The sequence below is a fragment of the Microcaecilia unicolor genome, chromosome 2 (assembly GCF_901765095.1).
Source record: "Microcaecilia unicolor chromosome 2, aMicUni1.1, whole genome shotgun sequence".
NCBI classification, from domain to species: domain Eukaryota; kingdom Metazoa; phylum Chordata; class Amphibia; order Gymnophiona; family Siphonopidae; genus Microcaecilia; species Microcaecilia unicolor.
In genome coordinates this window covers 48,450,491-48,477,023 of record NC_044032.1, presented here as the reverse complement: position 1 = coordinate 48,477,023, position 26,533 = coordinate 48,450,491, and the positions used below count along the sequence as shown (strand labels likewise).

Below are 26,533 nucleotides of genomic sequence, written 5' to 3'. Positions count from 1 at the left end.
TTCGTTGGCGTGCCCACGTGACCTCGCTGCTAATTTTGTGAAAACAAAGGGCGACCCACGCATTCTCCTGCTCATTGTGGCGTTGTTTCTCGTTGTGTGAGCATCACCCCGTGCATCTAACGCAACGCATGCAAGATAAAATCACATGTGCTCAAATCTCATTTTCCCTGTTAAGTGTTTCCCTTGCTAATAAGTTAACCCTTTCCCTTTAGCTCCATCATGGGACTATATTTATTCTCTATAAAATGTGTTTTTGGTATAATTTTGGAGTGTTTAGAACGAATTAATTGGATTTACCTTGATTCATATGGAAATAATTGCCTCGGTTTTCGTCTGTTTCGGTTTTCGTTGATTGTTTTCGGACGGATTATCAACGAAAACCAAGGTATCACTGTATAAAAATTTAAAACGTGCAGCAGAAAAAATTGTGTTACAGTTCTTTACACAATAAAATGTAAGGAAGTCATTTGAGATATAATGTTGAGATATAATGAGCATAAAAACAGCTATACTGGATCAGACCAATGGTCTACCTAGCGCAGTATCCTGCTTCCAACAGTGGCCAATCCAGGTCACAAGTACCTGGAAGAAACCCAATTAGTAGCAACATTCTATGCTACCAATCCCAGGGCAAGAAGCGGCTTCACCCATGTCTAACTCAATAACAGACTATGGACTATTCCTCCATGAACTTGTTCTAATCTATTTTAAACCCAGATACGCTAACCACTGTTACCACATCCTCCAGCAGCGAGCTCCAGAGCTTAACTATTCTTTGAGTGAAAAATATTTCCTCCTATTTGTTTTTAAAGTATTTACATGTAATTTCATTGAGTTTCCTCTGGTCTTTGTACTTTCTGAAAGAGTGAAAAATCAATTCACTTTTACTCGTTCTACACCACTCAGGATTTTATAGACCTTTCTGTTTCTGATGTACCTGAAAAAGGTGCTACTATGAGTTTTTGTCTCCGTGGCAAGATTTTCCTCATATTCTCTTTTAGCCTCCTTTATCGGTGCTTTGCACCTAGCTTAACACTGCTTAAGTTGCTTCTTATTTTTTTCATTCAGATCCTTTCCATTCTTTGGAGGATGCTCTTTTGGCTCTGATAGCCTCTTTCACTTAACTTTTTAACCACGCTGGCTGTTTGCTCTTCTTTCCACCTTTGTTAATAGGTAGAATTCATCTGGTCTGGGCTTCCACGATAAAAGTTTTAAAACGACATCCATGCCTGATCCAAAGTCCAAACCTTTGCGGTCAACCCTTTCAGCTTTTAAACCATTTTCCTGATTTTGTCATAGTCACCCTTTCAAAAACTGAATGCTGCTACAGTAGATTTCTTTAATGACTTCACGCCAGATATCAGCTCAAACGATCACATTATGATCACGGTTTCCTAACAGATCCAACACCGTTACCTCTCATACCATGCCCAGAACTCCACTAAGGACTAGATCTAAAATAACAGTACTGTAGTGATTCTGTTACTTTTAGAAGCTGCAAATCCATTACCCAGGCTTCTCCTCCATAGTGGCAAGAAACAAACTTAAAATTTCTGGTGAAGGATAATATCATGAAACTGTTTTTGAGCACAAGTTTTGACACTTGTACTATACCCTACTTCATGTGAAATTAATTCATGTGTTCAAAGGTAATGGAATCATTGTAGCCACCATAGGCAAGTTTAGAAGGCATTTTTGTATACTCTGGGCTACCGGACAAGGATAAAATTATTTTTTTCAAATCAAACATATAAAATGCGAGTGACTGTACTCACCCGCAAATGCGCAGTAGAGACTTCCCTCTCTGTCCCGCCCCTTGTCAATACGTGATGATGAGGGCGGGACAGAGAGGGAAACTGCGCGAAGGGGAGGGAGGGAACTGCTCCCCCCTCGAGGTCGCCGCTACCGCTCCCCCCACCCGGAGTCGCCGCCGCCCCCCCCCCCCCCCTCCACCTGGCCCGGGCCCTCTCTTCGCTACTGAACTTACATCGCCAAAAATGCAGCAGGGCAGATCAGCTGAGCTCCCGTCGGCCTTCCTTCCCTGCCTGTGTCCCGCCCTCGTGTGATGTAACGTCGGCGAGGGCGGGACACAGGCAGAGAAGGAAGGACGACAGCAGCTCAGCTGATATGCCCTGCTGCGTTTTCGGCGATGTAAGTTCAATAGCGAAGAGAAGGCCCGGGCCGGATAGAGGGGGGCGGCGGCGACCTCGGGGGGAAGGGGAGGGGAGGGCAGGAGAAATGCTGGACATGGGAGGTATTAGAAGGAGGGCGGCCTTGGAGCTGGGAGGGAGGGACGGAGAGGGGCCTTGGAGCTGGGAGGGAGGGACAGAGGGCCTTACAGCTGGCAGGGAAGGAGGCGGGCCTTCGAGCTGGCTGGGAGGGACGGAGGGGGGCCCTTGGAGCTGGGACGACATGGGGCCTTGGAACTGGGAGGGAGGGAAGGGGGCCCTGGAAAACCCCCATACCAATACTCGCCCGTTTTAACGGGCTTAACGGCTAGTGTATGTATAAGATTGATATTTCCTCTAGTGTGCCATTAATTATACATTCCAAGAACTATGGTAAACATTTCCATTTCATGTGAAAAACATGCAGCTTTGTCATATAATAAATAACTCATTTATACTTGAGAAATCTTATTTTTTCCTGCTCATTTCTGAAGGAAGAATTTCTGCAAAATGATATATAATACAACTCTATACATCTCATTGGAATTTTTAAGGATCATGTCCATTCTTTTGTGGAATTGCTCTAGAGCTAAAAGGACATCCTTCAGAAAATGGAAGACAGATCCAACAGAAGATAATAGAAAACAGCATAAAGAATGGCAAGTCAAATGCAAAGCGCTGATAATGAAGGCAAAGACTTTGAAAAGAAGATTGCATTGGAGGCAAAGACAAATAGTAAAAAAAAAAAAAAAACTTTAGGTATAAAAGAAGCAAGAAGCCACTACAAGAATCAGCTGGACTGAGGGGTAAAAGGGGCACTCAGGGAAGACAAGGTCACAGAGGAGAGATTTAATGAATTCTTTACTTCACTCTTCACCGAGGAAGATGTGAGGGAGATACCAGTGGCAGATATGGTATTCAATGCTGATGAGTCAGAAAAAAACTCCCAAATAAAATCTCTGTAAACCTGGAAGATATAATGGTGCAATTTGATAAATTAAAAAGTAGCAAATCACCTGGACTGTATTGGACATTCCAGAGTAGTGTCAGAACTTAAAAATGAACTTGAAGAGTTATTGTTAGTAATATGTAGTTTACCTATAAAATCAAGCATGGTACCAGAAGACTGGAGGGTAGCCAATGTAATGCCAATTTTTAAAAAGGGTTCCAGAGGTGATCTGGGAAATTATAGAATGATGAGCCTGACGTTGGTTACAGGCAAACTGGTAGAGACTACTCTAAAGAACAAAATTATAGAGCACATACATACATAAGCCTGGATTATTAAGACAAAACCAACATGGATTTAGACAAAAGAAATCTTGCCTCACCCATTTACTACATTTCTTTGAAGGGGTGAATAAACATGTGGCTAAAGATGAGCCGGTCGAGGATTTTCGAAAAACATTTGACAAAGTACCACATGAACAACTGTCGAGGAAATTAAGTCATAGGATAGGAGGTAGTGTCCTACTGGGGATTAAAAACTGGTTAAAAGATAGAAAACAGTAGAGTTAAATGGTCAGTATTCTCAATGGAGAAGGGTAGATAATGTGGTTCCCCAGGGGTCTGTGCTGGGACTGCTGCTTTTTAACATATTTATAAATGATCTGGGGGCCCTTTTACTAAGCCACATAAGCGTCTACGAACGCCCAACGCGCACCAAAATGGAGTTACCACCTGGCTACCACGCAGCTCTTGTGGTAATTTCATTTTTGGCACACATCTGATACACGTGTTCAAAAAATAAGTTTTATTTTCGGACGTGCGCCAAGGTGCATTTGACACGCGTAGGCCATTACTGCCCATTACCGCGTGAGACTTTACCACTAGGTCAGTCGCTGGCGGTAAGGTCTCAGACCCAAAATGAACACGCTCCAATTTTGATTTTGCTACACGTCCATTTTTGGCAAAAATGTTAAAAAGGCATTTTTTGCAGACGTGCTGCAAAACGGATCTGCGCGCGCCCAAAACACGCACCTACACTATCACAGGCCATTTTTCAGCACACCTTAGTAAAAGGACCCCCTAGAGATGGGAATAACTAGTGAGGTAATTAAATGTGCCAATACAAAGGAATCATAGTAACATAGTAGATGTTCGCAGATAAAACCGCTATGATCCAGCCAGTCTGCTCAACAAGATAAACTCATTACATATGGCATGATGTGATACTTCATATATATACCTGATCTTGATTTGTCCTTGCAGTTCTCAGTACACAAAAATGTAGAAGTCTGTCAGGCACTGTACTTGTTCTAAATTTCTGAAGATGTCAAAGCCCCTGAAGAGCTCCATTGCAGCCCATCCAAATCTATTTAGCCACGATCAGGGCACAGACCACAGAAGTCTTGCTCAGCACTGACTTTACTTCCCAATTAGTGGTATTGCTACCTAATCTCTGCTAAGCTTCTTTGGATACATTCCTTCCAAACAGGATTACTTTGTGTTTATCCAAAACATTTTTGAATGCCATTACCATTTGCATCTCCACCACTTCACATGGAAAGGCATTCCAGGTAACTACCACCCTCTGAGTGAAAAAATACTTCCCGACATTATTCCTGAGTTGGCCCCCTTTCAACCTCAAATCATGTCCTCTAGTTCTACCACCTTGCTGTCTCTGGAAAATGTTATCCAACGTTGTTAAATCACAAGTGGATTGTGAAAAATTGCAAGGGGACCTTATGAGACTGGGAGACTGAACTGTTTTGTTTATTATGAGTACTACAATAAAGAAGATTTGCTTAAGAATTTATAGTCTACCAGTAAAGCTTCTACTTGGGAATGGTTTAGCTACACTATACCTTGCCTAGCAATTAAATTAATAAAGGTGATGGAACAACTTCCCTACGAGGAATGGCTGAAGAAGCTAGGGCTCTTCAGCATGGAGAAGAGATGAGACGGCTAAGGGAATATATGTTAAGAGTCTATAAATTACTGAATGGAGTGGAACAGGTAGATGTGAATCACTTGTTTACTCTTTCCAAAAATACAAGGACTAGGGGGCATACAAATTGGATTTCTGCCAAATACTTGTGACTTGGTTTGGCCACTGCTGGAAGTAAGATACTGGACTAGATGGACCATTGGTCTGCCCCAATATGACTATTCTTATGTAATGAAGCTACCAAGCAGTAAATTTAAACAAATCAGAAAAAAAGTTTCTTTGCTCAAAATGCAATTGAACTCTGGAATTCACTCCCAGAGAATGTGGTAAAAGCAGTTAACTTAGCAGGATTTAAAAAAAGATTTGAATAATTCCCTAAAAGAAAAGTCCATAAGCCATTATCAAGATGGACTTGGGAAAATCCACTGATTATTTCTAGGATTAGCAGCATAAAATCTGTTTCACTCTTTTGAGATCTGCCAGGTACTTGTGACCAAAGTTACTACTGGAAACAGGATACTAGGCTTGATGGACCTTTGGTCTGTCCCAGTATAGCAAAATTCATGTTCTTAAGTAGCATCATGAAACTAAACACTAGAATTGACATTCCATAGAACATCAAAAACTCTTGTAAGCAAACTGTAATCAAATAAGATGCAGAGAATATAGAGCAGAACTTTTAACACAAGCTAATATTAACTCTTTTAACCAGTTCACCAAGTCCCACTTTCTATCTTCTATTAAAAAAAAAAATGGGACACAAGTTTCACAAAACATACATCTGAAACTCAATATCCCCACTCACCAATTTAATGTTAGATCCCATTCTTACTCATCTTTAGAAACAATACAATAAAAAGAGTGAAACAGCCAAGAAAATGTTTTTTTTAAAAAGTCTTGCCATGTTGACACACTGTACGTTTTGTTAATTAACTCAAAGCAAGAGGCTCGACAGAATGCTGTAGGTGAACATATTAAGGACTGAACTGGAACAACGAACATATAAAGAGGAATCCAATAAAATTTATATGGAAATATGTTTGATTTTAACAAAATATTTCTAAAAAGCAAGGAAAGACCTCAAAACGCCCGGCCGCTTACTTTCAGTTTTCAGCGGCTTTAACTGGGGGCGTGGTGTTCATCACTGGTCATAAAAACCTTGCTTGGAAAGAATTATTTTAACTTTTAATTTATTTCCAAATAGATTTTAACAATTTTGCTCTTTTTATAAGAAATGTTTTTTAACTATATTGACAATATCAATATATTGACCATAACTTAGTGCTGCACTAAGTTATGGTCAGATCAAGAGAGAGGAAAAAAATTTTCTCAATGCTTTCCCTGTCGAAGCACAGCCCTTGAAAAAGCCCACAAGCGAAACGGATGGGGCCACCGTCGGGCAACAGATAAGTGCTCGACTTTACTTTACCTTTGTAAAGCTGCTTTAGAGCACTTCATGAGAATCAGTGAAGGTTTTTATGAACCAAAGAAAATTTGAAGTTAGCATTGATATTGTCAATATATTTAAGCCCTTGAAAAAACCCACAAGCGAACGGATGGGGCCACCGTCGGGCAACAGATAAGTGCTCTACTTTACTTTACCTTTGTAAAGCTGCTTTAGAGCACTTCATGAGAATCAGTGAAGGTTTTTATGAACCAAAGAAAATTTGAAGTTAGCATTGATATTGTCAATATATTTAAGCCCTTGAAAAAACCCACAAGCGAAACGGATGGGGCCACCGTCGGGCAACAGATAAGTGCTCGACTTTACTTTATCTTTGTAAAGCTGCTTTAGAGCACTTCATGAGAATCAGTGAAGGTTTTTATGAACCAAAGAAAATTAGCATTGATATTGTCAATATATTAAAAAAAAATGTCTCTATCATTAGCGCACACTAAAATGTGTGTGCGTCTATAGAGCAGCTTAGTAAACAGGGCCCTTATTTTCCACTGAATAATTAACTTTGTATGAACTTGGCAGCTAATAGTGTGCTGTTGGCTACTGTATTTTCGTGGTGTATTGTTTGCCTTCAAAATAAAATCACACTCATCTATATATAAACACATTAATTAGGTAGCAGGAGACAAAGATTTTTAAAAAATGCCTTTTACAACCACACAGACTGGAAGAAATAAATATATACAACAGAACTGGACAATGTTGGCACATTTAGACTGACTTTAGACAGAACTTCTGCATGAAGGAAGCTTTTCCCTCATTATTCAATACCAATTTTTGAAACAGTAGCAATAAAAAAAAATTAAGTGCATTTTTATAATATACCACTGCATTCCACAAAACAAAAGGAGGAATCTTGGTATTATATATATCAGCAGCTCCTGAAGAAGCAACCTTTGTGAAACGGAAAGGCTCCGTTGAGCCAAGCCAATAAACCTAAATTTCTACTGTTGTCGAGAAGTACTACTACTATAAAGACGCTATTAATACTATTAAAAAATTTATTTAAAATGATAAAGAAAGAGGTATAATAAAGGAGATGGAGGTTTTTTAGACTGATGGAAAGATTCAGTAACCTTAAAATACAGTCAACAGACTGATGAGGTACTGATAAATACACCAAAGTCTTTTCCTCCGTATATTTAACTTTATGAGGTTAGAGTGCAATATATTTAGCACGTAATGTAGTTTGAATAGCCTGCTATTGAAGATGATATTAGAAATTTTGAGCTAGCTAATCAGGCAATATAGATTGGCAAGTTCCCACATAGGAAAAGTATGTTCTTACCCGATAATTCTCTTTCCTTTAATCATACCAGACCAGATCCCCGATTCTCTCCGGCGGTGGTCATTTCGGGCACGTAAGAAAACACATCCAAAAAGGACGCCCATCACAAAATCTGAAGAAAAAAAAACGTCCACGTGTTCGTCAGGGACATCCTTTTTTTGAGTGAAGGACGTCCATATGCACTTGAAAGGACATCCCTGATGAGCACTTGGACGTTTTTCTTTCTTCCGATGTTTGCGATGGGCCCCGCTCACAGCAGCCCCAACGAGAGGTGCAGACCTCCCATTTGGTTTTCCACGGTGCATGGGGTCGGAAACGATAGTGCATCGCATCGCATTCACATTATAATAGTAATTAGCTCATTTGCATTCCGTTTTTGTTAGCTGCTACCGTGACAGGAAAATGGCGAACACTTTTGTGCATGTCCCGGTTTACTACCTGCGCGCTAAACTGGCTAGAACCAGTTTAAAAATCAGGTTGCTGGCTCGTTAAGTTTAGTGCATCTGGCCCTATGATTTGTCAGAATTATGCTTCTGTTTCAAATGCTGTGCAAGGGTGCCATCTAGTGTTCCCAACTGTCATCTGCTTGATCAGATTCTATTTTAAATGCTCTTAATTAGGTAGTCAGGCCAGGAATACTCATGCATTTATGCATCCTGGCAAGAAAGTAAACATTTTAAATGAAAACCAGCAGTACTATTAACACTGAAAAGAAAATATAACTGCAAATAATGACCACAGGGCACATTCCAGTCAGTCCATTTTCCATACCTTTTGCAATACCTTACTTGGTCTATAACATTCCATGAAGAAATTCTCTCGTTTTGCCTGTGTTTACCTCTTGCACAGTCACGTGACATTTATATTTTTCATAAACACCTACTTCAAGTGTTTGAATATTGTTGTGCTTCTCAACCCAGTCCTTGAGGCACACCTAACGCCATCAGGTTTTCAGGATACCCACAAATAAATATGCATGAGAGATTAGAAGGTATTGCCTCCATGGTATGCAAATGTATCTCATGCACATTCATTGTAGATATCCTGAAAACCTGATGGCACTAGGTGTGTCTCAAGGTCTGGGTTGAGAAGCACTGGTTTACTGCATAGATATTTGATAAAAGTCAGTTTGTTAAAAAAGGTCAAACACGAGAGCCAAAACCATCACTGAACAAAGTAGCAGACACCTTTGTCAACCGTCACCATTCTGTTTCTACCCCCTTTAAGGGGGCTCTACCATCTCTCCCTTCTCCATAAGAATATAAAAATTGCCATACTGGGTCAGATCAAAGGTCCATCTAGCCTAGAATATCCTGTTTCTAACACTGGCCACTCTAGATCACAAGTTAGATATATAACAACCCCCCCCCCCCCCCCCCCCCCCGAAATAAGAAGTGGCTTTTCCAAGGCCTACTTTAACAGCTTATGGAGTTTGCCTCCAGGAATCTGTCCAAACCTTTAATTTAAATTAATGGATTAATGGCATTTTTTTAACATTTTGCTGATGTTGTGGGGAAATTGTTGTAGTGTATTCTGCCATGTACTGTCCTGTGCTATGATGTGGATCATGAATGTATTTTTGGAAACCACCTAGTTTTACATGGTCTATAGGTTTTTAAAATAAATATATATATTTTTTTTAAATTGAAGACAATACAGAAATACAGTAACATTTTGTTCTAACTATACCCCCAACACCCTTCAAATCCCCTTACCTTTAACCATCCATACAGCGAAGATACTTACCTGTAGCAGGTATTCTCCGAGGACAGCAGGCTGCTTGTTCTCACATATGGGTGACGTCCAACGGCAGCCCCAGGAACGGAATCTTCCTAGCAACAAAGTTTGCAGTGCGCATGCGCGACTGTCTTCCCGCCCGAAGCGCGAACGTGCCTCAGTCAAATTACAAGCAAAGACAAGGGAAGAGACAATTCCAAAGGGGAGGTGGGCGGGTTGGTGAGAACAATCAGCCTGCTACAGGTAAGCATCTTCGCTTTCCCCGAGGACAAGCAGGCTGCTTGTTCTCACATATGGGTATCCCTACCCCCAGGCTCACTCAAAACAACAAACAGGGTCAATTGGGCCTCGCAATGGCGAGGACATAACATAGATTGACCTGAAAATTAACATCTAACTGAGAGTGCAGCCTGGAACAGAACAAAAATGGGTCTAGGGGGGTGGAGTTGGATTCTAGACCCCAAACAGGTTCTGCAGCACCGACTGCCCAAACCGACTGTCGTGTCGGGTATCCTGCTGAAGGCAGTAATGAGATGTGAATGTGTGGACAGATGACCACTTCACAGCCTTGCAAATCTCTTCAATAGTGGCTGACTTCAAGTGGGCCACTGACACCACCATGGCTCTAACACTATGAGCCATGACATGACCCTCAAGAGTCAGTCCAGCTTGGGCGTAAGTGAAGGATATGCAATCTGCTAGCCAATTTGAAATGGTGCGTTTCCCGACAGCTATTCCCCTTCTGTTGGGATCAAAAGAAACAAACATTTGGGCAGACTGTCTGAATGGGCTTGTCCGCTCCAGATAGAAGGCCAATGCTCGCTTGCAGTAAAATGTGTGCAACTGACGTTCAGCAGGGCGGGTATGAGGATGGGGAAAGAATGTTGGCAAGACAATTGATTGGTTCAGATGGAACTCCAACACCATCTTGGGCAAGAACTTAGGGTGAGTGCGGAGGACTACTCTGTTATGATGAAATTTAGTATATGGAGCATGGGCTACCAAGGCTTGAAGCTCACTGACTCTATGAGCTGAAGTAACAGCCACCAAGAAAATGACCTTCCAGGTCAAGTACTTCAGATGGCAGGAATTCAGTGGCTAAAAAGGAGGTTTCATCAGCTGGGTGAGAACGACATTGAGATCCCATGACACTGGTGGAGGGGCTTTGGCAAAAGCAAACCTCTCATGAAGAGAACAACTAAAGGCTGTCCAGAGATAGGCTTACCTTCCACATGGTAATGATAAGCACTAATTGCACTAAGATGAACTCTTATGGAGTTGGTCTTAAGACCAGACTCAGACAAGTGCAGAAGGTATTCAAGCAGGGTCTGTGTAGGACAAAAGCGAGGGTCTAGGGCCTTGCTGTCACACCAGACGACAAACCTCTTCCATTTAAAAGAGTAACTCTTGTTAGTGGAATCTTTCCTGGAAGCAAGCAAGACTCAGGAGACACCCTCCGACAGACCCAAGGAGGCGAAGTCTACGCTCTCAACATCCAGGCCGTGAGAGCAAGAGATTGGAGGTTGGGATGCAGAAGCGCCCCCTCATTTTGAGTTATGAGGGTTGGAAAACACTCCAATCTCCACTGTGAAAATGAAGAGCAGAAAACATTGACACAGCAAGCGAGAACCCGCTTCACTCTGCAGGACGCCCCACAGGTGGGAACAGAAGCAGGGGATTGTCCCAGGCATGGAAGACTCACTGGATGCTTCCGAAATACCACACCTCTGTGGCTGCACGAAAGCAGTCCGCCACCAGAACTGACAACTGTGTCGCCAACACCTCCCTAAACCAGCCCCTGAAGCATAACTGGGAGGACTCTCAGTTGCTAAAGGAGGGGAGTACAGGAGACCAGCACCCCGGGCAAAAAATTGGTAGTACTGCTGACAGCACGTGGATCCCCACACAGAGGGTAACCAATGTCAGAATCCAGGCAAAAACCGTGGCCGAACTGACCCAATCACAACAGGGCTTGATCCCAAAAGAATGCTGAAGCAATGCGCAGGGAGAATAGCTGAGGAAATGTCCTCCATTGCAGATACAACTGCCACAGCAGTCTACATGCGAAAATAATTACACCCATCCAGAAAAACTAAATGGCTGCGGTAGGCTGAAGAAAACACAGGGATCCAGAGGGTGCTGAGGAACACCCCACCTCAAGATTCTCTGCATACCAACGGTGCAGGTATAAACAGCTTAACAGGTATAGCTGCTGCAATGGGGCCTGAATCCCCCCATTAACTGCTGTGTTAATGTCCTTATGTAGCTCACCAAAAACACCGCCAGAAAGTAAAAACAACCTATTGCAACATTCACCCCAAGTGCTGAGGAGACTGAAAGTGGTGTCCTTACAGATCAGTTTCTGGAGAATTGTGGTAGAGCAATGGAGTCTGCTGAATCACCCAGCTGCCCGAAGCAGCAGTCTCACCTCTCCAAGGAACAGCCATAGCTAAAGCAAACCCACTGTTCCTTCCTTTTTATTTTTTTACTATGAGGAAGGAGAATGGAAGACAGGGCTGGAGAGGGGAGGAGGAGGGTGGGGAAGGAACCTGGAGTGGCCCAGGTGTACCCTGTAAAGCCAGCACTGCTCAGCTGGGCACCCCTAAGCTCTACTGAACTGGGAGACCCAGAACAGGAGCCACGAACAGATGAGACCAGGAATGTGAGAGAGACCATCCATCCACCTGCTAGACATAGAGAATACTGACTGGCCAAGGAGCATTCCGTCCTATAAGACAGCTGAACTCAGCTTTTCTTTCTCCACCTGTTGGTAGATGGGCACAACCCTCAAGTATCTGGATTCATCTGCTGATGCTAAGGAAGTATTTCTTTTCAAAGCTTCAAGGGAGACCGGTGGGGGGGAGGAACAGGAGTCACTGGGGGATTTAATCAGGGCACCTTTTTGTACCCTCGACATGCCTGAAACAAGAATAAGAATGTCTTTTTTAAACATGGACATTTCTTCCCCTTCGGTAATCGAACTTGGACATCCAGATTTCAGGCCCTCTCTAATCCTGACCAAAACACACCCACAACATCCCACTCCCTTGCTATTTGGACATACTGCAGGATGTCCTTTTTCTGTTTTTGCAAAATCGGTACTTGGATGTTTCAAGCACATGGATTTTTTTTGTTACATTTGTACCCCGCGCTTTCCCACTCATGGCAGGCTCAATGCAGCAGACAAGGGAGGGTTAAGTGACTTGCCCAGAGTCACAAGGAGCTGCCTGTGCCGGGAATCGAACTCAGTTCCTCAGTTCCCCAGGACCAGAGTCCACTACCCTAACCACTAGGCCACTCCACTCCACTCTGATGTCTATTTCGGCCTTTTGAGAAGTACATATGCTTTGAAAACAAGAATCAGAAGACAAGTGATTTAAGTCAGATTGCAACCGCAGGGATTAAGCCTCTTAAACCTATCACTGTTCATATTTTAAGTTCGATGTGCTTCTGGTCTGTTAATATGGAATCTGCCTTGAACTTAATGGTATAGGAGGAATATTAGAAATAGGAAATGTAATGTATCAGTCATTTGTTAGCATTGTTGCTTTAAAATTACTAAAATTTTTACCAAAACACAGAAGTAAACATGAACTATTTTTATTGTTGAAAAACACAAACATATCTTTAATATGTTCCATGTAACCTACCACCTCCAAAGATCCAGTTAAAACCCAAGATTCTGTTTAAGCTTGAGTACAACTGCTTTTATTTTTATTAGAAGACCTAAATACAGCACCATTCATTAAAGTGTCACAGTTCCTGCACAATGAAGAGCTATTTCTTACCTGTTTGTGGGGGTAGCAAAGCTGAAAGATAGCAGCTGGTTCCAGAAAGGATCATTTTCAGAAATAGTCTCTGTTCCTGCTAATTTTTTCAGGTACTCATTTTTAGAAAGTTCAGTAACAGTACTGCTGTTTGCTCCCATCTTCTATTTATGTTGGCAAATTCTGTTTAAAAACCTTCATTCCTTCAACGTGAACCTAGAACAAAGAAAAATAGTGTTGAAAAAAAAAAAAAAAAAAAAAAAAGATGACAAATTCCAGTGCCATAGAAAATGTAGGAAGTAACATAACACAAGCCCAGAGAATCTTGACTTTGGTCCTAGGTTCTTTAACATGGTCTCTACACTATGGTCATTTTAGAAGCATAAACACTTTGCACTCTCCCCCCTCCCCCACCAATAAGGGGAGGGGGGAGAGTGCAAAGGATGGTTCATGGAATTCTTTTTCAGTCCAACTGCATGTTCATATCAGTGTGTGTTTCTTGGAGCAGTTGTAGGGAGTGGTTTTTAGGGATGTGGAGCAGTTTGAAAGGGAGAATTCCCTTTCTGCTATGCTTCATTGTATGTATTAAGCGTCTGTGCTACTAAACTCCTGCCACAGAAATGCAATGGTCTATTATTTTGAGGGGGATACGTTTATTTCTCTGAACTCCCAGTCTGATCTAGCCCATTTTCATATCTGAGCAGTGTTGATAAATTTTCAGAATTATTTTTGCACCAAAACAGACATTTTTTTTAACCCTTTCTATATAAAACTTTCCAACTTCCATTAGGTTGGAAAGAATAGAATATACAAAAATTGATCTGGGACAGATGGGGTTATTTTTGTTTCTTCTCTCTCCCATTTGCTTACAAAACTCCATGGCACACTGTGAAGTCACCAACTCCTCACTAAAGCTTCCCTCTAATTGGCCTATAATTATTGAACATGCTTTGAAGGGTTTCCACACAGCCATCTGATGTTATGTAACCAACCACTATGTCTAATGTTTGTCAATACAATTTAGAAATAATTATTGTGCTTATATTAGAAGCACTATTCGGGTTTTACATGTACACAAACATCTAAACCCTGATTTTATAAAGCTAGGGTATAACTGTTAAACTGAAAAATGTGCATATGGCATGGAAGTGTTTTGGACAGGCATAAAATATAAACAGTACTAGCTGTTAAGTCCGTTAAAACAGGCGAGTATTGGTATGTTCTATTTTGATGTCTAACTCCCTCCCTCCCAGCTCCAAGGCCCCATTCCCTCCCCTACCAGTTGCAAGGCCCCCCGCCCTCCCTCCTTCCCTGCCAGCTCCAAGGCCCCATTCCCTCCCCTACCAGCTACAAGGCCCCCCTCCCCCCGCCCTCCTTCCTTCCCTGCCAGCTCCAAGGCAATCTGTCCTTCCCTCCCAGCTCCAAGGCCCCAGTCCCTCCCCTCCTCCCAGCTCCAAGGCCCCAGTCCCTCCCCTCCTCCCAGCTCCAAGGCCCCATTCCCTTCCAGCTCCAAGGGCCCCCCTCTGTCCCTCCCTCCAAGCCTCAAGGCCCCCCTCCTTCTGACCTCCCATGTCCAGCATCCTCCCTCCTTCCCTGCCAGCTCCAAGGCCCTCTGTCCCTCCCTCCCAGCTCCAAGGCTCCCCGCCCTCCCTCCCAGCTCCAAGGCCCCCCCTCTGTCCCTCCCTCCCAGCCAGCTTCAAGGCCCCCCTCCCTCCCAGCTACAAGGCTCCCCTCCGTCCAGCCCTCCCAGCTCCAAGGCCCCCCTCCTTCTGAGACTTCCCATGTCCAGCATTTCTCCTGGCCTCCCCTCTCCCCCCCCCCCCCCAGGTCGCCACCGCCCCCCCTCCATTAAACGTACAGCGCCTCACCTCCGAAACCGCAGCAGGCATAGACAGGGAAGGAAGGCCGACGGGAGCTGATCTGCCTGCTGCGGTTTCGGCGCTGTAAGTTCAATGGAGAAGAGAGGGCCCGGCCCGGGTGGAGGGGGGCCGGCAGCGTCCTCGGGGGGGGGGGGGGGAACAGTAGCGGCGACCTGGGGGGGAGCGGTAGTGACCTCGGTGGTTCCCTCCCTCCCCTTCCGTGTGGTGCACTCCTCAGCGCAGTTTCCCTCTCTGTTCCGTCATCACGTCTTGACGCGGGACAGAGAGGGAAGTCTCTACTGCGCATTTGCAGGTGTTTCGGTCACTTGCCATTTATATGTTTGATTGCCCATCTTAGAAGGAGAATGCACATCTATGTTCAAAAGGACTGACATTAGGATTTAAACCTGTCACTCGGGACATGTAGGTTTCAGAAAAATGTTCCCGTTAAGCAGCACTCTATTGTAGTAATTAAGGGAGGTTGCCCCTCAGGGGTTCTTTTACTAAAGGATTTAGCATGCACTACCGAATTCGTGAGCTTTAAGTGCCAAGCATGCCCATAGGTATAAAATAGGCTGCACAGTTTTCCGCACATGCTAATTATTAGCACACCATAGTAAAAGGACTCCTTAATCCCCCAGTGGCCCACGTTCTCCTTGAAAGCAAAACTGGCATGGGATACTGAGCTCTGTGAGCGCTGCAGGAAAAATAAGTGTTTATGCTTCTAAAATGACTGACAAGCATTTATTTTGTATCAGCACATAAATGTCTGTGATGCTATTTCATAACAAATGTTTATGTACCCATGTTGACGTGTTATTTTAGATGTTTTATGAATCTACAATGAATCTACATTCATTTCTCCACATTCTTTTTAGAACAGGCTCTACATCAGCAGATCCTGTTCTAAGATGACAGTGAAACTTGAGATGCCCCAGCTTGGATGTCTCAATTCCGATTTGTATGTCCTCTCTTAAGTAGAGGAGTGTGGTAGCCATGTTAGTCCACTCTTAAGGTTATCAATAGAAATCAAACAAAATAAAACATGGAAAAGAAAATAAGATGATACCTTTTTTATTGGACATAACTTAATACATTTCTTGATTAGCTTTCGAAGGTTGCCCTTCTTCCTCAGATCGGAAATAAGCAAATGTGCTAGCTGACAGTGTATATAAGTGAAAACATTCAAGCATTACTATGACAGTAAAATAGATACCATTGGAGATTCTACATGGAATGTTGCTACTATTGGAGATTCTACATGGAATGTTGCTACTCTTTGAAATTCTACATGGAATGTTGCTACTATTGGAGATTCTACATGGAATGTTGCTATTCCACTAGCAACATTCCATGTAGAAGGCTGCGCAGGCTTCTGTTTCTGTGAGTCTGATGTCCTGCACGTACGTGCAGGACGTCAGACTCACAGAAGCAGAAGCCTGCGCGGCCACATTGGTGATCCGCAAGGGCCGACTTCTACATGGAATGTTGCTAGTGGAATAGCAACATTCCATGTAGAATCTATAGAAATCAAACAAAATAAAACATGGAAAAGAAAATAAGATGATACCTTTTTTATTGGACATAACTTAACACATTTCTTGATTAGCTTTCGAAGGTTGCCCTTCTTCCTCAGATCAGAAATAAGCAAATGTGCTAGCTGACAGTGTATATAAGTGAAAACATTCAAGCATTACTATGACAGTCTGACAGGGTGGGAGGAGGGGGGTGGGTAGGAAGTATGCATGGGGACATCGCAGTGCCCATTACATCCTCAAAGGTAACTTTAAAACCATACAAGAACATAAGACCTTTGAAGTCAGAATGATTGAATATTTTAACACCCAACAGAAAGGACTTAACAAGGATCTGGGGTTCCTAGCCCATTATAAACCATAAAGCTGTATGTCTCTGTTGATCACCCTCCCCTCACCTATCCACACCCATCCTGTTAGAATATCAATGATATGCTTTGATGTCCCCATGCATACCTCCTACCCACCCCCATCCTCCCACCCTGTCAGACTGTCATAGTAATGCTTGAATGTTTTCACTTATATACACTGTCAGCTAGCACATTTGCTTATTTCCGATCTGAGGAAGAAGGGCAACCTTCGAAAGCTAATCAAGAAATGTATTAAGTTATGTCCAATAAAAAAGGTATCATCTTATTTTCTTTTCCATGTTTTATTTTGTTTGATTTCTATTGATATGTCCTCTCTAAAATTTTTCTTCACATGGATTTGCAAAGGACAACACAATCCCTGATAGGGTCCTCACTGGCACAGACATGTGAAATTGAACTTTTAACCTACATGCCATTAATGAAAGTATAGTTTCGCACTATCAAATCGTGTTTTACCAAAGATAAGCCTAGCTGCCGTGTTCTGAGCAGTCTGCAGTTTCTTTAGGATCCCGCGTATATTCCGTTGCAGTAGTCAGCGTAGCTTAGTAACATTGATTGTATCATGCTGTATCATTGCAGCATGATTGTATCATGCCCTGAAGCAGCTCCAACGAAACGCTGGCAATCGCTGCACGTGGGCTTTGATTCATTTGATCTCTGGCACCAAGAAAAGAGCGCTGCATGCAGACCAGAAAGTTAAGTTATGTTTAATTTTTTGTCTGTTGAAAGGAGGTTTTTTTTTTAATGCCGATGATGAAAAATGAATAGCTCTAAAGACAGTTTTTAGTACTGAGCTCTTTAAGGCTTTTTCCTCCTATGTTTAATTTAAGAGATTCCTCTATATTTTCATTCTGATGCTTACGATTTAAAAGGTGGAGGACCTTCTTGATATGGTTCGTATTTCCTGATTCTTCCTCCCTTTGATTTGTGTAGTAGATTATCTTTTGACTCAGTTTTTATGTCCTTATCAAATCATTTTCTGCCATTGCTTGAAACTATGGGGCCCTTTTATAACGGTGCGGGAGAGCAAATTCGCGAGAAGCGCACACCCAATCGGCACTACCGCCGGGGTAGCGTGTGTACCTGGCGATAATTCTGGGTTTGGCACGCACCGAACATCGCAGTAGAAAATTTTCTACCACGAGGGTGTTCCTGAAGGTAACCAGCAGTGTGTCCACATTAGCACACGCTGCATGATTACCACGAGGGTAGCGTGTGAGCCCTTACCGCTAGGTCAATGAGTGGCGGTAAGGGCTCAGGCCATAAATAGGTACGTGCTAGTTTTAATATTAGCGCACGCCTATTTCTCAGCCGCAGTAAACCTAGTGCTCGCCTAAAAGACACACCCACACTACCGCAGGCCATTGTTTTACCGCAGCTTTGTAAAAGGACCTCTATATGTACATTGGACCACGCTTGCAGAGAGCAATCAGATTCAGAGGCTGCTTGGAAATATGTGGACTAAGAGAAACGTCTCTTTTTAATTCTTTTTATGAGTTTTGCTGAGACCTTTGCTCTCTCTTAATGCACTTTTAGTTTCCGAATTTCCCCACACAGCTTATCCCAGCAGGCTTACAATGGATTTTAAGATAGGTGCCTTTTTTCCAGAAACTGTATTTCATCAACTTTAATGTTCTACTCGGATAACTTGTTAAAAGAGTGCAGGAAGAAGTCAAACAGGCAGCTGAGAAGGGCTTTAATTTATCAAAGCTTTCACTTAACCTAGAAAGCTTTGATAAATTAAAGCCCTTCTCAGCTGCCTGTTTGAAGCCTATTGGAAGCATAACTGTGTACTACTGTAATTTTAGTGATGTTAGCATCGTTAGCAACCAACAGCAACATATGTAGCTGGTTTATCATTTATTTAGTATTTGCTATCTTTTTTGCGAAACAATCTAAAAACACAGAAAGGGAAAGGAACAAAATAAGTACGATAGGAAACGCACATAAACCAGTAACAAGAGCAAGCACTGTGTCTGCAAGTGGGTAAGGCAGTCATCCAAGCATCCAGCGTTCTCTGAAGGTTAGACCCAAATGATGGGTTTTTAATAATGCCTGGAAGGACTTATATGAGGGTTCAGAATGGATGGGCAAAAGCAGGTTATGCCAAAGGTAGAGAGCAAGAAAAAAAAAACAAAACGAACACCTGATGACATGTAGATTCTGATTTTGCACAGGAGAAAACAAGGAGAACCAGTCTATGATAATTAAGAGTGGAGTACGAAGGTAGGAATATATGGGACTGTGAGAGAAGACAGAGTTGCAGGTATGTAATGCCTTGAAAGTCAAAACCATGATCTTAAATTCAATACTATATTTCACTGGTAACCAATGAAGTTGTAGAAATATATGGGTGACACAACTGAATTTTTTTTGGTTCTGCAGATAAGATGAACGGCTATGTTCTGAAGGGACTGAAGCCATCTGAAACTGGATTGAGTGAGCCCAGTATATAACATTACAATAGCCAAATTTGGCTCTGACAAAGGCATGGAAGTCAAAGGTACTTCTGATTGACCTTAATTTAGAAGGCAAAAAAAAGCCTGATTTATGAATGGAGAAGATTTGATACGAGAAGGTGAGTTGGGAGTTGAGAATAACCTCTAGATGCCAAAAACAGATTCCATCACTGGGATTGGTGAGTCAAAAAGAATGGGAACTAAGGAAGGGAGCAGTGAGAAGTAATCTAACAGGTAGCAGTTTTGTCCAGATTAAGTACAAGATGGTTATCTTTCAGCAAGGTGGCTACCTTTGTTAGATAGTGTTGCAGTGGAGTTATGTCAATTTCAGTAGCAAGATCAGCTATGTAGTGAACCAAAAGAATATCGTCAGCATAGTAAAATGCACTACGACAATGATTTTTATCAAGGTTGCCAGGGGACTGAGAAAGATGTTAAATAGAACTGGGGAAAGAATGGAGCCCTGAGTATTCCACACATCTGAAGATGAAGTACAGTGCAATAGTGAGACCCTGAAAGAGTGAACCTGAAGGAAAGAAGAGAACCAGTTCAGCACTTGGCCTCTGATACCAATAGATGAAACTCTATGTAGCAGCACTGAATGATGGACCAAATCAAAGGTTGCAGAAAAAATCGAGTGAGACTGCCATTGTCTCCGTTACTATGAATTTCACTAAGAAGGGAGGCAAGGATTGTTTTCACATTGTGTTCAGTACTAAATCCGGATTGGCGAGGATGTAGAGCAGATATTGTTTCAGCACGAGAAATAAGCTGGTGAAAAACAACCTTTTCTGTCAGTTTAGATAGAAAAGGGAGATTTGAGATGGAACAATAGCTAGCTGGTGAGCTAGGATCTAGTGTAGTTTTTTCAGGACTGGATGAGAGAAGAGTACCTGAGGAGAGACTATGGAGCTCATTTTCAAAAGAGAAAAACATCTCAAAAATGTAATTTACATGATTTTCAAAACTCAGATTGGAGACATTTTTCTCTGCAGTGTGTCCAAATCACTGGGAAAGGGTGGGGGGGGGGATATGGGTGTTCCTAAAACTTGGACAATTTTCTAGCAAAGCAAAAACGTCCAGGGCTAAGAGGGTAAAGGGTATGAGACTTGATGTAATGCCTTTCTGTGGTTACCATCAAAGTGGTTCACATATTACAGAAAGGTACTTATTAAGGGTTAAGTCACTTGCCCAGAGTCACAAGGAGCTGCAGTGGGAATCAACAAACCAAGTTCACCAGGATCAAAGCCCGCTGCACTAAGCATTAGGCTACTCCTCCATTTCACTAGACATTTTGGTCTAAACCCATTTTAGTGACACCTAAGTCACAAAACGTTGCCCTAAGCAATGAGATGACCACTGGCGGGTTGAAGGCATGCCCCCTCTTACTCCCTCAGTGGTCACTGACCCTTTTCCCACTCTCCAAATATATGAAAGACACAGTACATACCAGCCTCTATGACAGATTCAGATGTTCTGGCCAGGCCTATTAGAGCAGCAGGCAGGTCCCTGAAGTAGTGTAGTTGGTGCAGTGGACTGCAAAGAAAGGGACCCAGGCCCATATCTCACTAACTTGTACACTTCTGGTGGAAATATGAGTCCTCCAAAGACCTACTGTGCCTGCAGGCATAAGGGCTATTGTAGGGAAGGGAAATGGGACTTGATATACTGCCTTTCTGAGGTTTTTGCAACTACATTCAAAGCGGTTTACATATATTCAGGTACTTATTTTGTACCAGGGGCAATGGTAGGTTGAGTGACTTGCCCAGAGTCACAAGGAGCTGCAGTGGGAATTGAACTCAGTTCCCCAGGATCAAAGTCCACTGCACTAACCACTAGGCTACTCCTCCACCCACATTGTAGTGGGGTACAGTAGATTTTTGATGGGTTTTGGAGGGCTCACCATACAATATAAGGGGGTATCCGTGAGATGTGTACCCAAGGACCTTTTATATGAAGTCCACTGCAGTGCCCCACTGCTCTGCTGAGATGTATGGGGGCCAGAATTCTTAGTAGACTGGCCACACAGACATCCCAATGGCTTGTTTTGGGGAGTTTTTCCCTTGGACTTTTTTTTCTTCCCCAAAAAATGGTCTTAAAAGATAAGATGCACTGAGCACAAAAATGTTTAGTGAATGGCCATTTTCAAAACAAAGAGCTGGCCATTTTCAAACCAGAAAATCTTCCAGTATCACATTTTTCACAAAATCAGATTTAGACATCATACTGAAAATACCACTCCACGAGTCACAGTCTGGTGGGTCAAACGAAAGAGACCCAAACTATGGCTTTCAACCACTTTGGAGGAATGAGATCGAGGGAGCAGGTAGACATGTTCAAGGCGGAGAAGGTTCTAGAAAGGGAGGAGAGGGAAGGCATGTTTAAGGTGGCCCAAGAAGAGGTCTGCATCAACCTAAGTGAAGAAGGACTGAAGGGAACAAATCTTTGCACAAAAAGTGACAAGCCAGAGAATCTGGAGAAGAGACAGATTTGACGCTGGTAATGAATGAACAGATAAGTGAATTCAGCTGTGAAGAGACGCTAAATAACTTTTTACCCCGGTTTGATGAGGATGTAAATAAATTGGTAAAACAGGTTTTCTTTGCTTTTACTCAGTTGCACACTATAAAACTTTTATTGTCTTCTGCATGTCAACTGCAATTCAGGGGAGCAGTGTTTATGCTAGTAACATTCAGCCCTGCACAATTGTCTCGTCAACAAATGTAGGACGTGATGAAACCACGGACGCTACCTTTGGATAAGGGTGCAGGAACAAAAAAAAAAAAAGTTAGGAATCCCTCCTTTTTGAAACATTTTTTCACTGTTCTGGCCTTATTAAGCATGTTTTATCCAGAGAGGTAAACCAGCAGCACAACATCCACAAGGAAGAACTGTTTACTGCAACATAAGAACGAACAATCTACTTACTGCAAACAGAAGCTGAAATTAGAACTCCTTCTGCTGCTGGGTAAGAGACCGATTCATAACTGCTGACAATATTGAAAAGAGGAAGATTTGGAGTGTCTAAAGAATGGGTTAATTAAATTACAGAGGTAGAGCTATGTAATTCATAACAGAGAGGAAATTGAGAAGTTAGGCAAAAAGTGTTGGCTGATAAAGGGGTGATGGTGAAAAAAAGTTCCACTTTCCAGGAGGGGAAGGGCAGAGCATGCTCTGAGCCGGGAAATGGGAGCAAGAACTCACAATTCTAAAAGAGAAAGTAAAGGGGCCAATAGGGACAGTGTCTGAGATTAAAGCACGTGTCACTACAAGCACCAATGTAAACATCTGTCCCCACTTCAGTGACTGAATGGAAAGGGTCACATGCAGATCCTAACCTATTAGAATACAAAGAATTAATGACAGAAGCACTGAACACATTACAACTACAAACATGAAAAACAAATCCAGAATATGCATTCACCACTGTGTGGATACAACAGAAACAAAAGCATAAAGAATTGAATCAGAAATTACAAACTGTCCAATCCATACAAGACAAAGGTTGGGAAGTTATTTTTTTATTTAATGAGGGTTTTAAGAAAGAGTACAATATCTATATATATAAAAGGCACTTTGAAGCCTCAAGCCGGAAACTTGAGGCGCCCGAGATATCCGGTTTGGCCTGCAGGCTCCAGTCACTGTAGCTCCGCCCTCGCGTCAAAACACGATGATGTTGAGGGCGGGGCGGCCCTCGCGTCAAAACGCGATGACGTTGAGGGCGGGGCGGCCCTCGCAACCACGCCACTGAGGGACGAAGGGACGAAGAGGAGAGGTGTGCAACTCGGAATGGAGGCACGGAGGGGGTGTCTGCAACTCGGGAGGGAGGACAGGGGGGGGGAATTACCCTGCTAGCGCCCGTTTCATTTTTGCCAGAAACGGCCATTTCTTACTAGTTACCAATAATCCTGAAAGTTATGGTACTAAAATTTCAAAAACAATTTTTTAGGGCTCAGATCTGTGCATAGCTCAAGCTGCAGCTACAGCAGAACCCTGTGACTACAATAAAATGAACTCCCCTTATGTTTTTAGTTTGTTTGGGTTTTTTATACTCTACGTAGATTAAACATTTTTTTTTTTTTAAAAAGGTAGTTCTTATATGCTGATAGTAAAGAGAAGAAACAAGCAAGAAATTCTTCAGAAGAATACTCTCTCAAACTTCTGCACACTTCTCTGCATCTGTGCAGAAAAGCTAATAGCCTCACTACCACTGATTTTAATATGTGTGGCAGTAACCAGTGCAAGGTTTTGCAAGGGCTTAGCTACACAAAATTGTGCACTAAAGCTTTGTTCACCCTGCACACTTTGCAATGACCCCTAAGTGCCTACTTTTTCTCCCCCAACCTAAATATGTCCCTGGGAGGGCCGCCTCCTTCCTGCTGCTAAAACCAAATAGAATATTAGGTATTATTAGGAAAGGAATGGAAAACAAAAATAAGGACGTTATAATGCCTTTGTATTGCTTCATGGTGTGACCTAACCGCAAATACTGTGTACAATGCTGGTCACCGCATCTCAAAAAAAAGATATAGCAGAATTAGAAAAGGTACAGAGAAGGGCGACAAAAATGATAAAGGGGATTTGACGACTTCCCTATGAGCAAAGGTTGGTGGCTAGGGCTCTTCAGCTTGGAGAAAAGACGGCTGAGGGGAGATATGATAAAGGTCTATAAAACAAGTGAAACGGGTAGACGTGAATCGTTTGTTTACTCTTTCCAAAAATACTAGGACTAGGGGACATGGAATGCAGCTACAAAGTAGTTAATTTTAAACGAATTGGAGAAAAGTTTTCTTCACTCAACGTGTAATTAAACTCTGGAATTTGTTGCCAGAGAATGTGGTAAAGGCAGTTAGATTAGCAGGGTTTACAAAAGGTTTGGATGGCTTCCCAAAGGAAAAGTCCATAGACCATAATTAAAATGACCTTGGGGAAAACTCACTCTTTATTTCTAGAAAAAGCAGCATAAAATGTATTGAGCTTTTGGGGATCTTGCCAGGTATTTGTGACCTGAATTGGCCACTGCTGGAAACAGGATGTTGGGCTTGATGGACCTTCAATCTGTCCTAGTGTGGCAATACTTATTTACTTATGTCCATGCAGATAGTTCAAACAAAAAACAGGGCAGACCACTGTGTTGACAAAACCAATTTTATTTAATCAGAATGCCCGACGTGGCCACATTTCCATGTAACCAGCAGAAGAAAAGAGTTGTCGATGCCCCTGTACAAATCACTGGTGAGGCACCACTTGGAGAACTGTATTCAGTTTTTAAGGCCATATCTTGCTAAGGATGTAAAAAGACGAAGCAGTCCAGATGAAGGCAACAAAAATGGTATGGGATGTGCACCAAAAGACGTTATAAGAAGAGCCTGGAAGACCTGAATATATATACCCTAGAGGAGAGGAGGGACAGGGAAGATATGATACAGATGTTTAAATTGTTGAGAGGTATTAATTTTGAAACAAATTTTTCAGAGAAGGGAAAACAGTGAAACTAGAGGACATGAATTGAGGGTTCGGGGTGGTAGACTTATGAGTAATGTCAAGAAATTCTTTTTCATGTCAAGTGGCACTTAGATGGCAAACTCCTGAAGAACTAAGACTGGTGCTGGGCAAGCCTGTACAGTCTGGATCCCATATATGGCAATCCGGTTTAGATGGGCTGGAGAAGGCTTTGACGGAAACTCCAGTAATTTGGAATGCGAGGACAATGCCAAGGAGACTTTTACAGTCTATGTCCCACAAACGGATTTGAATAGGCTGGAGTGGGCTTCGATAGCAACTTCAGTAGTTGGAACCTAAGGACAGGTCCGAGTGGACTTCTACAGTCTATGTCCAAGAAATGCCAAAAAGAGACAATGATCAAGTATTTTATATCACATTCATCGGTGGTTTAATCATGATTTGATAATGAGTGACCACTGCCATATACAGGACCCAGACCATACAAGCTTGCCCAGCTCCGGCCTTAGTGCTTCACAGCTGGAGTTTGCCATTTAAGTGCCACTTGACATGCACACACACATGTAACTTTTTTTTTTTTTGTTTTTTATACCATTCATTTTCTACTTAGAGACCTTCTGTGTTAATTCCGTCACTGTTTTTTACACCACGCTTCCCTCGGAAGGGCATTAAAGGCATCAACCATCCTCTCCGTGAAAAAGAATAAAATGATACTTTTTAAAATTGAACAATCTATATCAGCAACAACTTTGTCACCGTTCATACATACAATAAATAAATACAATTTAATCACTAAATATGAAAACTAGAAGGCAGCATCAAGCATTGCAGGGGAACTGACAGCCACTTTACAATTTATGTTATTTTGATAAAAAGCAAAAATTGCCCAGACTGCATATATGATTTTACACAAAAATAGAGAAACATGTAAGGCTCAGCCTGTATTTCTTATCTACGTTGTGTATTTTCTCAGTCTCCCAAATTCACTGCTAATGCTCCTAATATTTGCATTGTGCCAAAGAAAATTTCCCTCTGGAGTTCATTAGGCCAGCAGAATCCAATATAGTTCAAAATAAGCGTGTATATTTCTGCCACATTACTGATCTCCTTTTGCATGTTATGGTACTTGACGACACTCTATACACACAGCAAAAAAACAGTTACATGGCACTGATACTTCTATTGCTAATGCTTTCGGGGGGAGTGGGGGGGGGTTCTCTTTTGTATTACACAGTTTGCTTCTCTTACACAAAGTTAACAGTTAAATGGAAATACCCTGATCGCTAATTCTTCCTTGCCCAAAGATACCAAAACACAAATCGAGTACCCTTTTGCACCCCATCTCACACGCATTGGGGATCGGTCTCCCCTCCCCGTTGACTGCCATCTCTCCCTCTGCCTTCCACTCTTCTCCCTGCACCGCGATTCGGCATCACCCCCCAAATCATACCTGAGACGCCTACCAACAATCCCACAGCTGAGCTTTCCTTCTCCAGTGCCCCGTCCACAACTCCTATCCCGTCCCCCTGAGTCCCGC

The 26,533-nt window shown here is 42.5% G+C and overlaps 1 protein-coding gene across 1 annotated transcript in view; it reads right to left on the bottom strand.

Annotated features, from left to right (window-relative positions):
- Nucleotides 1-26,533, bottom strand: part of DYM (dymeclin) — a 693,305-nt gene extending 666,772 nt beyond the window's left edge. Inside the window, exons 1-2 of the mRNA XM_030192928.1 lie at nt 26,447-26,533; nt 13,331-13,525 (exon numbers count right to left, since the gene is read on the bottom strand). Coding sequence (XP_030048788.1) covers nt 13,331-13,470 — 140 coding nt within the window. The 5' untranslated portion in view covers nt 13,471-13,525; nt 26,447-26,533. The remainder of the gene's footprint in view (nt 1-13,330; nt 13,526-26,446) is intronic.